At 41.1% G+C, this 12,248-nt stretch overlaps 1 protein-coding gene across 1 annotated transcript in view; it reads right to left on the bottom strand.

The window, feature by feature from the left end:
- Window positions 1-436: 436 nt before the first annotated feature.
- EFEMP1 (EGF-like fibulin extracellular matrix protein 1) overlaps window positions 437-12,248 on the bottom strand; it is a 51,075-nt gene continuing 39,263 nt past the window's right edge. The window contains exons 8-12 of the mRNA XM_085218560.1: window positions 9,815-9,934; window positions 8,318-8,437; window positions 3,841-3,964; window positions 3,527-3,722; window positions 437-1,654 (exon numbers count right to left, since the gene is read on the bottom strand). Of these exons, the coding sequence (XP_085074686.1) occupies window positions 1,496-1,654; window positions 3,527-3,722; window positions 3,841-3,964; window positions 8,318-8,437; window positions 9,815-9,934 (719 nt within the window). The 3' untranslated portion in view covers window positions 437-1,495. The remainder of the gene's footprint in view (window positions 1,655-3,526; window positions 3,723-3,840; window positions 3,965-8,317; window positions 8,438-9,814; window positions 9,935-12,248) is intronic.

The raw sequence follows: 12,248 nt of genomic DNA, 5'->3' as shown, positions 1-12,248 counted from the left end.
GCTGCTGTGTGTCCCAGGATCTCTGAATGCTATATCCTCCAGCCATGCTCGCTGCTTCTCTCTGGGCATTTTCCCCTGAAAAGCCATCACCGAGGGTAACAGAACCACTGAAAAAGTCTGAATATGTGGGTCTGCAGCACAGGAGGATTTTGTATCCAATAAATACAGTGTTCACAAATTTTCAGTGGAAGATGTTGAGTAGAAAGGAAGCTTTTTCCTTTAGGCCAGCAACTAACGTGTTGGTATGGCTTTTTAAAATGTCAGTAGGACTCAGTAGGTAATGACTGTCCTTCCACAAAGGAATGGTGTCTTTAGTTTGCCAGGTCACTCTATGACGTGACATCTTCTGTGCCTTTCTTTCCCTACAGAACTAATAGTAGTGAGCGTTCGGCCCTCTAATGTGGGCTAGGACTTTCTCAAAATAGACTAAACACACTATGGTAAGAGAACTTTATTAAAAATTTTGTACATCAAAGGATTAACTACTACATTTTGAACAGGAAATAAGATTTTACATATTACAAAAGATGCTATTAGTTCTTGAATTAGAAATAAATTTTATGCACACTGTACATGACACATCTGAGTTGTAAGAGCAAGAACAGGACAGTGCTTGAAAAATATATGATATAACTTAACAAGCAAATATGCTCGGTTTGTAGTATACAACATAGTATTTCTGGAAAAATAGCACGTTAGCTTCTGTCTGAAAATGCTGTATCCCTCTAGCCAGTAACTACCAACAGTGTTCTCGGGAGAAAGTGTGTGCCCAGCGCGGCGATTTTCCACTTGGAGTTTTTCGTTGTAGGAGAAATGCTCTTACGATGGCCTGTTTCTCTTGGAGAGAGCAGAATGTTATTCCGTGGTATGGTTAACACAATCTGCATGTAAAAACCCGATGCGAAACACTTCTCACAATGCAACTTTACCCCCCTAAACCAGATCAGAAAAAAACAAGTGATAGCACATAAATGTCTACAGGAATAGATTCTTATTAACTGTTATCTTTTGCTATAAAGTTAGTTACAAAGAAATATATTTAGCTTATCAGAGAACCATTACTTTGTGTATCATCCATAATACAATTCTTTGCCTTTGAGATTGTCAGTGTAGCTGCATTAGAATTTTAAACAAGAACAATTCAAGATCACCTCTGAATTGTGTGACCTATTTGGCTATGAAGGGTGTGTGAAGTTTTACAGGATAGCATGAACGTACAGTTCTCATACAAAAGTACTATGCATCTAGGCCAAGTAAGGTAATAAAAAGATTTAAATCTTTATACAGAAAGTGACAATGCCCATGTTATACTATGGAACACATCTACTAATTTTGAATTACAGGTGTAATGTGTGGGTTAAGGATATCAACTTACTAAACAAATATATATAAAAAAAAAAAAAAGAGTAAAATCTATAAATAAAATAGTAAGTGCTTTCTTTAAGATAATATTCTTTGGCTGCTTTAAGTGCCAGTGAAGGGTTATTGAAAACCACTAAAATGCATAAGGTCCCACTATTATTGTTAATCTTAACACTGAGCTTGTACGGTAATTCAAACTGTTGACTGTTAGCATCTCCAGATCCACAATGTGTTCTCTTGGCCCCGAGAGCGATTTCACCAGCACCAGCATTGCACTTACGGCGCTTGTTTGCTGAAAGAAGGGAAAAAAAAAGTTCAATTCAGTCGAATCTTAAGTGATTCTCTAGCTGTGTCCAGGGACTGCTTGCGTTACTACACCATAAAAATGCTCCGTCTCAGCACGGAGATGCACAATGCAAGTATTATTTAAACACTTTTAAATGGCCGTGACTAATCTCACACCTGGCCTTGCTGGAGGGAAAGCTTTACCTGACTGGGGCTTGGAGGAATAAACTGCGCTACAAAATCTGTTCCTGGTTATGCTGAGTCCCCTACAGGACCTGGAAAGTGGTAATCTATCCCAGGATGGTTTTTGTTTTATCTCCATCTATCAGCTTTTAAGATATATGAAGAACAAGTAGAGAAACCTAATGTATTTAACAGTGATGCAGCTTATTCCGTGGAGGGAAACTGCACTATGGCTCATACTTCAGCAGAAGCTGTGTACCCCATAAACACTGGGAGTTCTTGCAGCAAGCGTGCCTCACTGCCTCCTACTCCACCCAAAGTTCTTTCCAGCCTGGGGTCTTGCTGCTAGGGAAGGAGACTTTGATGACCCGACCAAAGATGGCATGCCATCAGTATGGTGAAAGGCTTCTTAATTTACAGATGGTAAAGGGGGGAAACTCATCTTCCTCTTTACCTACTGTATTTTGCTCCCCATGTGAACCAAGTAGATTAGACAAATGAATCCATGTGCTGCATCAGAGACCTTCTGCAAGCTTCACTGAAACAACAGGAATAATTTCTAAGAGAGAACTCTATTTACCACAGCACTCTGTCAGGAATAAACACAAGCTTCCTTATTTAAACCCCGTGATTTCTTGTTGGGTGGCAACAGAAGATTGGAATTCAGTTTCAAAGTCAATCTGCAGGCTAGACTGGAGTCTCTCCTTACCTAGAATGAACTCGTACTTAAGAGCTGTCTTTTTTTTCTTAAAACAACAGTTAATACTTTGGAGGTAGGTATGGGTTTTTGATGTGTAATAAATCCAGGGAAGAGCACTGAGTTATAGGTATACCAGATTAAGTTAGGCACAAGTGAGGAGATGCTTGTTCCTATCTTGATGTAAACAGGCAACACTGTATTAGTATTCTTCTGCTGTATTATTAGTACACTCTAATCCTCATATTTTAAGAAAAATAAATGAAAACGTTCTAATTAATAACGTTCTGGCTTGTTTTCAGTGCTGATGCTTTTTTTTACTGAGTATAAAGCCACATAATGGAAAAAGGATTTTCCAGGAATTTATAAATATATGAAATATCCAAAAAAATTAGATTCCTTTCAAAAAATCTTAAAGTAGATGGTAGTTTCATTCATTTGTAATCTACTTGAATGCATTATACCAACAGGAAATACTGCTGTCCTAAGTCATTTAAACTTCTGTGGTTTCCTGAAATAGTTGCAGCACTGTAAGAAAAAAGTATCTCCCAATATAGACTTTGCTGCACATTTGAATTTCTCTCTCTTGGAACCAGTGCCCCAACCCGAGCTATTTCCTGACTTAATTTCTTTTGTGGAGAAAAAGAATACTCACTAAATGCCTTCTGCATTTTTTTATGGTTCTCTTCTGAATATATACAGGTGGGATGTCAGTATGGACTGAAAAGATCATAGAGGCATTTTGAATTTTGTGTGAGTATCACTCGCTAAATATCCATGGTGGTTACCTGTGCTGTAGTCACTTGAACTGTTTGATTCTCAGTTTATAGAGCTGTTGGGCAGAGCAGGTAAAGGCTTGAAATTTGTAAAGCAAGCACACTTAATAAGGAGCTATTAAGAAGCTGATGAGCTGCATGTGCTCTGATACTGCTCTTACAGGAACACTGTAACTCCCTGGCAGCACTAGAGGCTTTCATATCCCGCTCTACCAATACTCACTCTCAGGTAAAATTCTCCATTTTCGTTTCCTGACTTGATCCGGAACGTGTTAATAGTATTAGGATAAATAGTGGTTGCCTGAATCTGGAAGATGTCAGAAGGCACTGTTCTGTCTGAGCGGATGCTCATGTATTTGTACACCACGGAGTAGGGCAGCTCTCGGCAGATGGTGTTTGATACGGGGCAGACACAGCGGCTGAAAAACAAAAGTGGATGACTTTGATAGCAGCAAACAAACAGTACTTGCGTTCTGCCAAATCTGGTCATGCTGCCTGATGTGGAGAACCCTAAAAACGTGTCTGTCTTTCTCTTACTTCTCAGATGTGAGGACATAGGGCTCTTGACAAGGGTTTATTGGGTAACAACGAAATCCTCCATGGTAATTCCAGCAAATTTCATCCTCTCTGCATTCATTAGTAGTCTCACACTCATTTATATCTAGGAGGAAGGAAAAGGAACGGTCAAAGCAGAAGAAATGAGTTTGATGCAAAAACAAACACACAAAGCAACAACCACCAAACAAGCCACCTGATTTTCTGTTGAAACTCAAGATTTCTGTTTTCTTTACCTGCTTTTCTGGTTCCTGGCTATAAAGCATTTCCCTATGCAGACATGGAACATATTTGTTAAATGCATGTTAATTCTAAACATTTTTTGTTGACTAAAGAAGCACAGGAGTCACACTATCAATAATGCAACTGTAGAAATACTGAATTCCAAGTTAGCAATGAATCATTTTCTAGCATATTACATCCTATAGGAAGAAGATAGAGGCTTTGTGACTTCATGCTTTTTGCAGGACCTCACTTCTAATTGCCTGGTTTTCATGGTCTAGCTGAAATGCCCATTAAATGGTTACATTTCAACAAAAATAGCTCTGAAAGAAATTATGAAGTCTTGTTTATTTTTGTGTGAAGCAGTGCTTCCTTTTCCCCTCCCCACCCCCCTGGAAAATAACCTTGAATGGATATGGAGACAATCAGACTTGTGTTCTATTAATGTTCTGTCAACTTGTCATTGCCAGAACCCAACCACTGTCACTCAAATGCTCTCCTGAAATTAACCCAGCCTCAAGAAGGGGTTATTCAAATATAATCTCTTTGAAGACACAGATGCTTTTTTTTATTAAAGATGGTCCAACTGCCCCAAGATGCTCTGTATCAGCTGCTCTTCTTAGAAATGAAAAGAAATTCCAGTCTGAGAGAGAGATGGATGCCTGCTGTGGCACAGTGGCATGGACAGACAGACAGCCCTGTCCTGTGGTCCAGCTAGGGGAATAAGATAAGCTGGCTTCCCACCTGACAGGGGGTGAACTTGTGCAGGTGACAGTGACTGGACATTTGTCTCTGCTCAGGGCAAAAGGAGTCTTCTCCCCTTGCTCCTGAAGTCCCACTAGCTAATAGATTTCAGGCTGTGGTGTGGGAGAAGGAAGAAGGTATGGATAGCAGCTGAGAACCAGAAAGAGGTGATCACATTAAAAAGGTCCAACTGAGGACCTGAGTTGTGACCAGTGCTGCTAAAAAAGGCAAAAGGTCTTAGCACTTGGGGATTTTTGCTGAGAGGCACCGAGGCATCCATCTGCTGCCCAGATAACCTCTCTGGAGGTTTGATGCCTTCTGGGGGCTCGCATTCGGGACATCAGGAAGAAGATACTGACTGTGATAAAGCTGGAGGACCACTGTCCTCTCCTGGACTTTCAAGCTGGGTCACACAAAGCTGTGACTGGGAAATTAAAATATATCAAAAAAGACTTTATGTCCCTTGGGAAGATGTTGAAGGGATCAGGAGCGGAGGCAGTGTTCTGCTCAGTCCTCCCAGCTGGAAACTGGGATCCAGGCAGAAGGAGAACAGACCACTTGAATGATGACTGTGTGAGTGGTGTCACACCAAAGGCTATGGGTTCTATGATCTAGGATGCACCTTTGCCAAACCAGGAATGTTGATGTGGGATAGTACAGAACTGATCAAGAAGGCAAGGATATACTAGGAAGCAAGCTGGCTGGCTTCATCAGCAGGGCTTTAAGCTAGAGCTGCTGGGGGAGGAGGTGTACTGCTGAGTTACAGAGAACCAGGGAATGCTGTCGCTTTAGGAAGCTGTTGGAGAAAAGCTCAGATTTGTCCTGGAGGTTTGTGGGAAGGCTCCTTTAGGAAGGCAATGAGTCTGAAAACCCAACTGAAGTGCCCCTAAACCAATGCAAGAAGCGTGGGAAATAAGCAGGAGGAGTTGGAAACCATGTGCACTTGGAAAACTATGATCTTACTGCTATCACAGAAACACGGAGGGATGGTTTGCATAACTGGAATACTGCCATTGAGGGCTATGAGCTTTCTAGAAGGGATAGGCAAGTTAAGAGAGGCCAAGGAGAGTGTGCCTCCTCTGATAAATGAGAAAGGAGAACTAGCTACAAGAGATGTGGAGAAGACTGAAGCACTCAATGAGTCCTTTGCTTCAGTCTTTACTGGCAGCCAGGATTCTCATATTTCTCCCATCCCTGAAACTCTTGGTTGGAGCTGGGGGAACAAACTCACCTCTGCTGTAAGGACAAAGTCTGAGAGTGCCTCATGAGACTGAATGTGTACAGGTCTATGGGGCTGGACAACATGCATGGGTCCAAAGGGAGCTGGCTGATGTGCTTGCAGAACTACTTTCCATCATATTTTAAAAGTCATGGCTGTAATGTCCCCAGGAACTTGAAAAGGGAAACATCACTCCTATTTACAAGAAAGGGAGGAAGGAGGCTGGTAAGCCTCACCTCTGTACCTGGGAAGATCATGGAGCAGATCCTCCTGGAAGACATGTTAAGGCACATGAAGGAAAAGAAGGCGTTCTGAGGAGGCCAGCATGGCTTCATCAAGAGAAGGTCGTGCCTGACCAATCTGCTGGTCTTCTATGTTGGAATGATGGCACTGATGGACAAAGGAAGGGCAACTGATGTCATCTACCAGGACTTGTGAAAGGCCTTTGACACGGTCTCCTACCACATCCTTATCTCTAAATTGGAGAGATACAGATTTGAAGGGTGGACTATTTAATGGATAAGGAATTAGTTGGAAGACTGCAACCAGAGTGTTGTGGCGAATGGTTCTATGTCCAGGTAGAGGCTGGTGATGAGCAGTGTCCTCTAGGGGTCTGTCTTAGGACAGTGACATAGATGATGGAGCAAGCGCACCCTGAGCAAGTGACACCAAGCTGAGTGGTGCAGCTGATAGAGCAGAAGGAAGAGATGCTGCCCAGAGAGACCTTGAAAAACTCAAAAAGTCGGCCTGTGTGAACCTAATGAGGTTCAACAAAGCAATGTACAAGATTTTGTGCTTAGGTTGGAGTAATTCCAGATATAGATGCGGACTGGGAGAACTTGAGAGTAGCCTTGCTGAGAAGGACTTACAGGCCCTGGTCCTGGGCTGCATCAGAAGAGAGGTGGCCAGGAGGGTGAGGCAGGTGATTGCTCCTCTCTACTCTACCCTTGTAAGGCCCATCTGCAGTACTGTGTCCAAGTGTGGGACTCCCAGCACAGGAAAGACATTGAGCTTTTGAGAGGATCCAGAGGAGGGCCATGAGGATGATCTGAAGGCTGGAGCACCTCTCCTAAGAAGACAGGCTGAGGGAGGTGGGCTTGTTCAGCTTGGAGAACAAAGGCTCCAGGGAGACCTCACTGCAGCCTTCCAATAGTTAAAGGGAAATTATAAATAGGAAGGAAAGAAACTTTTTACATGGGTAAATAGTGATAGGACAAGGGGGAATGGTTTTTAGCTAAAGGAGGGAAGATGTAGATTAGATGTCGGGGGAAGTTTTTCACTGAGAGGATGGGGAGGTGCTGGCACAGGCTGCCCAGAGAGGTTGTGGATGCCCCATCCCTGGAGGTGTTCAAGGTCAGGTTGGATGGGGCCCTGGGCAGCCTGGTAAAGTGCTTCATCTAGTGGCTGGCAACCCTGCCTGCAGCAGGGGGGTTCGAACCTGATGATCCTTGAGGTCCCTTTCAACCCCAGCCATTCTATGTTTCTAGGAAATTAGTTGGAACTCTAGAACAAAACAATAAGAACAGAAAAAAAAAAACAACCCACCGCCTTACAGCACTTTCATAAATTTGAGTTCTTTCCCTCATCCCCTTCTGACAATTAGCACACCTATTTCTAAAAATAAAGTTTGTTAAATCAGGTTCAGGATTACAAAGATAAAATCGTTCTTCAGTATTTTGGAAGAAATTGCAAATAATAAATGTAATACAGTACCTGTGAGAAAAACAAACTTCAGAACTATAATCCTAGCAATGTGGTGGCACCTAACCAGAACTGAACGACTGACCAGAACGTTTATTTTCTAAACACAAAACCAGCTGCTCAAAGTTCTTGCTCTTTTTTTTTTTTCCTTTTTTTCCTGTCTGTTATCAGAACGTATCTTTCATTTCTGTTCTGGCTGCACTTAGGAACCTCTATAAAAAGAAACATGGTTTAAAGCAATGCCTAGTGTCTGTAATAAATGGCCTGATTTTTTATCAGATATCTAACTCTGGAACTTAGATTCATAACCTGGACATCCAAGACAAGTTTTACCTCAGAGCTGCAAAAATTCATTTTTTTTTCCTAAGCATCTGAGGAATTTAGAGTTTGGGTTGAAGGATTCACATAAAAAGAATATCAGATATACAATTGGTCATCAAATACATCAACAAATCATTTGTGAGCATGATTATAATGCCATAAAACATAAATACTTAGCAAGCATTCTTACTCTCGTGTGAAGCGATGTTACTAACAATGCAGAATTGAGAGTGTTAAGATAGAGGCACTTACCTTGACATGTCCTGCCTCCTACTACCTGGTAACCTTCAGGGCAGACACAGGAGAATTTTCCTGGTTCATTCACACACTGATATTGACATATGTAACTTGAAGTTCTGCACTCATCAGTATCTGCAGGGAGCAGAACTTTGGGTTATTTTTTTGACATCTACCTTTCTTAAATACATTAGCTAGTTGCTGTTTCTAAGAGAAGAAACAGTGAAGTTGTTTTAAAGGATAAGCTGTCAAGGACTCTGAAATGACACCTTGAAGTTGGAAACTGAAGGTCTAGTTTTACTTGTGTTATTGCACACTCTCAAAACTGAGAAATACATTTATTTGAGGAAGCTAAACTAAGACTTCAGAAGTAGTTTGGGAATACTGGAGTGAGAATCTACAGTTCTTTTATCCTAGAAAATGACAGCTTCCACAAAAAGCAAATGTGAGATAAGCTAGCATAGTAAAAAATGTTGCCTTTGTGTGCTATCCTAAAGGAGCAGTCTTTTGGGAAGGAGGGCAAGGCCTCTTTTTTGTCTTCAAATAATATTTGAGATATAACCTTTCTTTTCTTCTTTTAATCCTTGTGTAACCATCAGCCCCTTGCCAGAGAGTTGTACTATGACACTGATTTAAGCACCGTATGTCATTGCCTAGAAATGAAATTAAACCAAGGGAATGGCTTGGAAAACACTGTAACACCCTCCCAGTACCTCAGATTTGAACCCAGCTCTCGACTTTTGTCAGGGATTATCCTGAAGGCTGCATTCTTGCTGCTCCCTGTTCTGTTTGCTTGCAAGTAAAGTAGCTTAAGAAGTTTGGAGAGGAAGCATCTGTAATAGCTCTGCTGGCTTGTTTAGGAGGGCAGTGGTAAACCAAAAAGACCTCTTTGGCTCACAGACTGGTAGAAGGGATATGGGCCTTAAGAGTGAGATCATCCTGTGTCCAAAAGGAAATTAGAGGACCCCTGCGGAGGCTCTGGCAGAGGAAATAAAGTGTTGATTGTATAATCATCAGGAGACACGCTGTTTGTATACACAGGCTTGAAAGCGCCTCAAAAGCCCAATTGTTGTTTCCCTACAATCAAAAATTTAAGGTTTTTCTTTTCTGAGGAACCTAACAGCACTCAGAATTTCAACTGTTTTTTGGTTTTCATTCCTTTCCAATTCATTTAATGGCCATCAGCATTAGACCACACACAGTTCAAGTGCTTGTGAAGCCTTATTCTCCCCAGCTGTGATCTGAACAGTAGTGATGTCTGTCCTGTTTTGCCCTTACTATTAAAGACAGCCAGCCATACCTACACATACCTGAATTAAGCTGCAGCCACGAAGGTGTGTATCAGCAACAATATTTGCAACATCAAAGGAAAAACGTCAACTCAAGGTTTTTGGCAATGAAACACACCCGCAGTATGTTTCCACTTGAATTCTACCCCTTAGTTCACAGGGAGAATTCTGGGAAAATCAATCCAAAGTGACTGCTCTTCCAAGAAAAAAAAACGTCGCTTACCTTCGCAGTTGATTCTGTCACTACTTAACTCAAATCCTGGGTTACACTGACAGATGAAAGAACCCAGTATATTGTAACACTGTTGTGCACACGGGTTATTGGCATCACATTCATTTATGTCTGAAAGGAAAAATTGCAGATCTTTATCTTCTGTACCCAGTAATTAGGCTGATGAAGTGGGTCAGTCCTTAGTCTGGGTCTATTGCTTAGCCGGAGCTCAGCTGACTACATCACTACAGACCTGCAGTCCCTGGAACAGTGTCAAATCTATGCCTTACATTCCATGTAGAAAAAAAGAGTATTTTTCCAGGAATGAGAGTTATCCGAATGTGTACTGAATTATTCCAATAATGTTTAGTGTGGCTGTTAAACTCCACATTCCAGTGTCTTTTTTTCAGGTATAAAATGCCAAGTCTATAAATAATTGATATAAGGAACACATACTGATAAGACCTCTCAGCATGTGGTGGTTAAGATTGGAGCTATTTATTACTCCTTAAATTTGTTCTTTGAAATACCATTACAATTACAGCATGAGCCTTTTAGGCCAGTACAATTTTGCAGAGCTCTAAGGCCTAGACCATACAGGGGGAAGGTATGTTTCTAGGCTAGATTTTCCATGATGTGCCATCCGAAGGATATATGTGAGAACACTGCAATATGGGAAGAGAAGCAATTTAAATGCGAGGTTTATAGAAGTGTAATCACGTTTGCAATTTGTAGTGCTTATTTTTATAGGCTGATGACTAATTGTTGCTTCTTTGTTGCTTCCTTATTTTCCCTTGTGTTTCTTTCCTGCATATTTTCCGTTCATATTTGTGTTCATCAGCTGTAATCGTTAGTAGAGAGCTGCACCGTAAACAATTTTTGAATTCCTAGCTTTTGCAAGCGCTTATACGAGTCAGCAACAGTCACCTACAGAAACAACCAATAAAACTGCAAAAAAAAAAAACCAACCCAGCAAAAGACAAGGCATTCATGAGAACTAAACCAATGAGGAGAATATTAATTAGCTATACGATCCTGCTGGACCTGACAATGAATTAATAGGGGAGAACTGACTACCACGCTTTTTTTCCTCCCTTCATTTGGTTTCTGGCAGCAGTGAGAAGAACGTACATCATGACAACGCTACCAGAAGGAATAAATAAGCAAGCCAAAGCCACAATTCCGTTTGTTTCCCTTCCAAGAAATATTGACCCACTTTCAATATATGCAAAAAGTTGTAAGACAAATGTGATCAGTACAGCTGCAAAGTATCACTTCTGCCAGATGACTGTTGCAGATGTGAGAGTCTGCCTTGATGCAGCAGCCATTCTTTTACAGATTTTCTTGTTAAGATTCACTTTACCTTTCCTGGTGGGAATATGACTTATTAGGCTGGGAGGCCAGCAAGAGTCAGGAGGGACTTCTTGGTGAAGCACCTAGCAAACTTGGAGCTGTCATACGGATTTGTAATTGAAAGAAAACAGCTTGAATTTGAGCCACGGAAAGGGTCAGATGAGTAACAACTTGTCACCTGATTATGTTAAGTCCACATGCAATATTTATCCTATTATTTGGTGGAAAGCAATGAAAGCCTCTGTCACTGCAGTGCCGTGCAGTGTGCCTGTGCATGTGTGTATTGAGCCAGGGAGAACTTCTAGCCTTCTCCATCACCAATCTCTTGATTTTCACAGCCATTCTCATTCTTTCTCTTCCTAGCTGAGAACTCAGTTGTGTTAAAGTCAACAGCCAAGGGGCCAGAATTTCAGATCCAAGATAATGTTGCATGAAAAAAAAAAATTGCTAAGAAAAAAGGGAACACAAACCACACTTACTGCTTATTCAGTACTAGGAACATGGAAGGCTACTTACTTATTTCCTACTCTCTTCCCTAAAGCCTTATTTGGAATTTTGGAGAAGGAACATTGGGCTAAGCAAAACTTTGCTCAGGTTCAGTATGACCATTTATGTTTCTTAGCCCAAATCAGAGAAAAGCAATCTCCTGACTTCCTACCTAGTCTTGTTCCAAAACATGAAATAAAAACAAAGAACAAAAATTACCACCATGGCAACGCAAGTTTTATTCTGTATGGATATTTTCAACAACACTTTTGTCTTTCAGTACTCTTACTGAGAAATGTGTCTTTAAATCCTGGAAAATTAACAGTTTTGCTTAAGAAATAGCATTCTTCTCTCAAGTACGTATACCTAATATAAACTTATTCAGTACCTTGTACTTCAGCAGCTGTATTTTCCTTTTTATTATTATGATCTCTAATTCTTTTACAGCAGATCTTATGATTCAGGACAGCCTCTCGCTACAGCAACTAGTGTGATGTGCTGGTTGGTATTTTTTTTTTCCTTTAGTAAGCTGGGATAAAGGCAATTAAATTGCAATCACGGCAAGTCCTGTGTCGGTGTTTGTCTCTACCAAGTGAGCTTACATGTA

This window comes from Meleagris gallopavo, chromosome 2, assembly GCF_905368555.1.
Source record: "Meleagris gallopavo chromosome 2, MGAL_WU_HG_1.1, whole genome shotgun sequence".
Lineage (NCBI taxonomy): Eukaryota > Metazoa > Chordata > Aves > Galliformes > Phasianidae > Meleagris > Meleagris gallopavo.
This window is presented reverse-complemented; position numbering and strand designations above follow the sequence as displayed.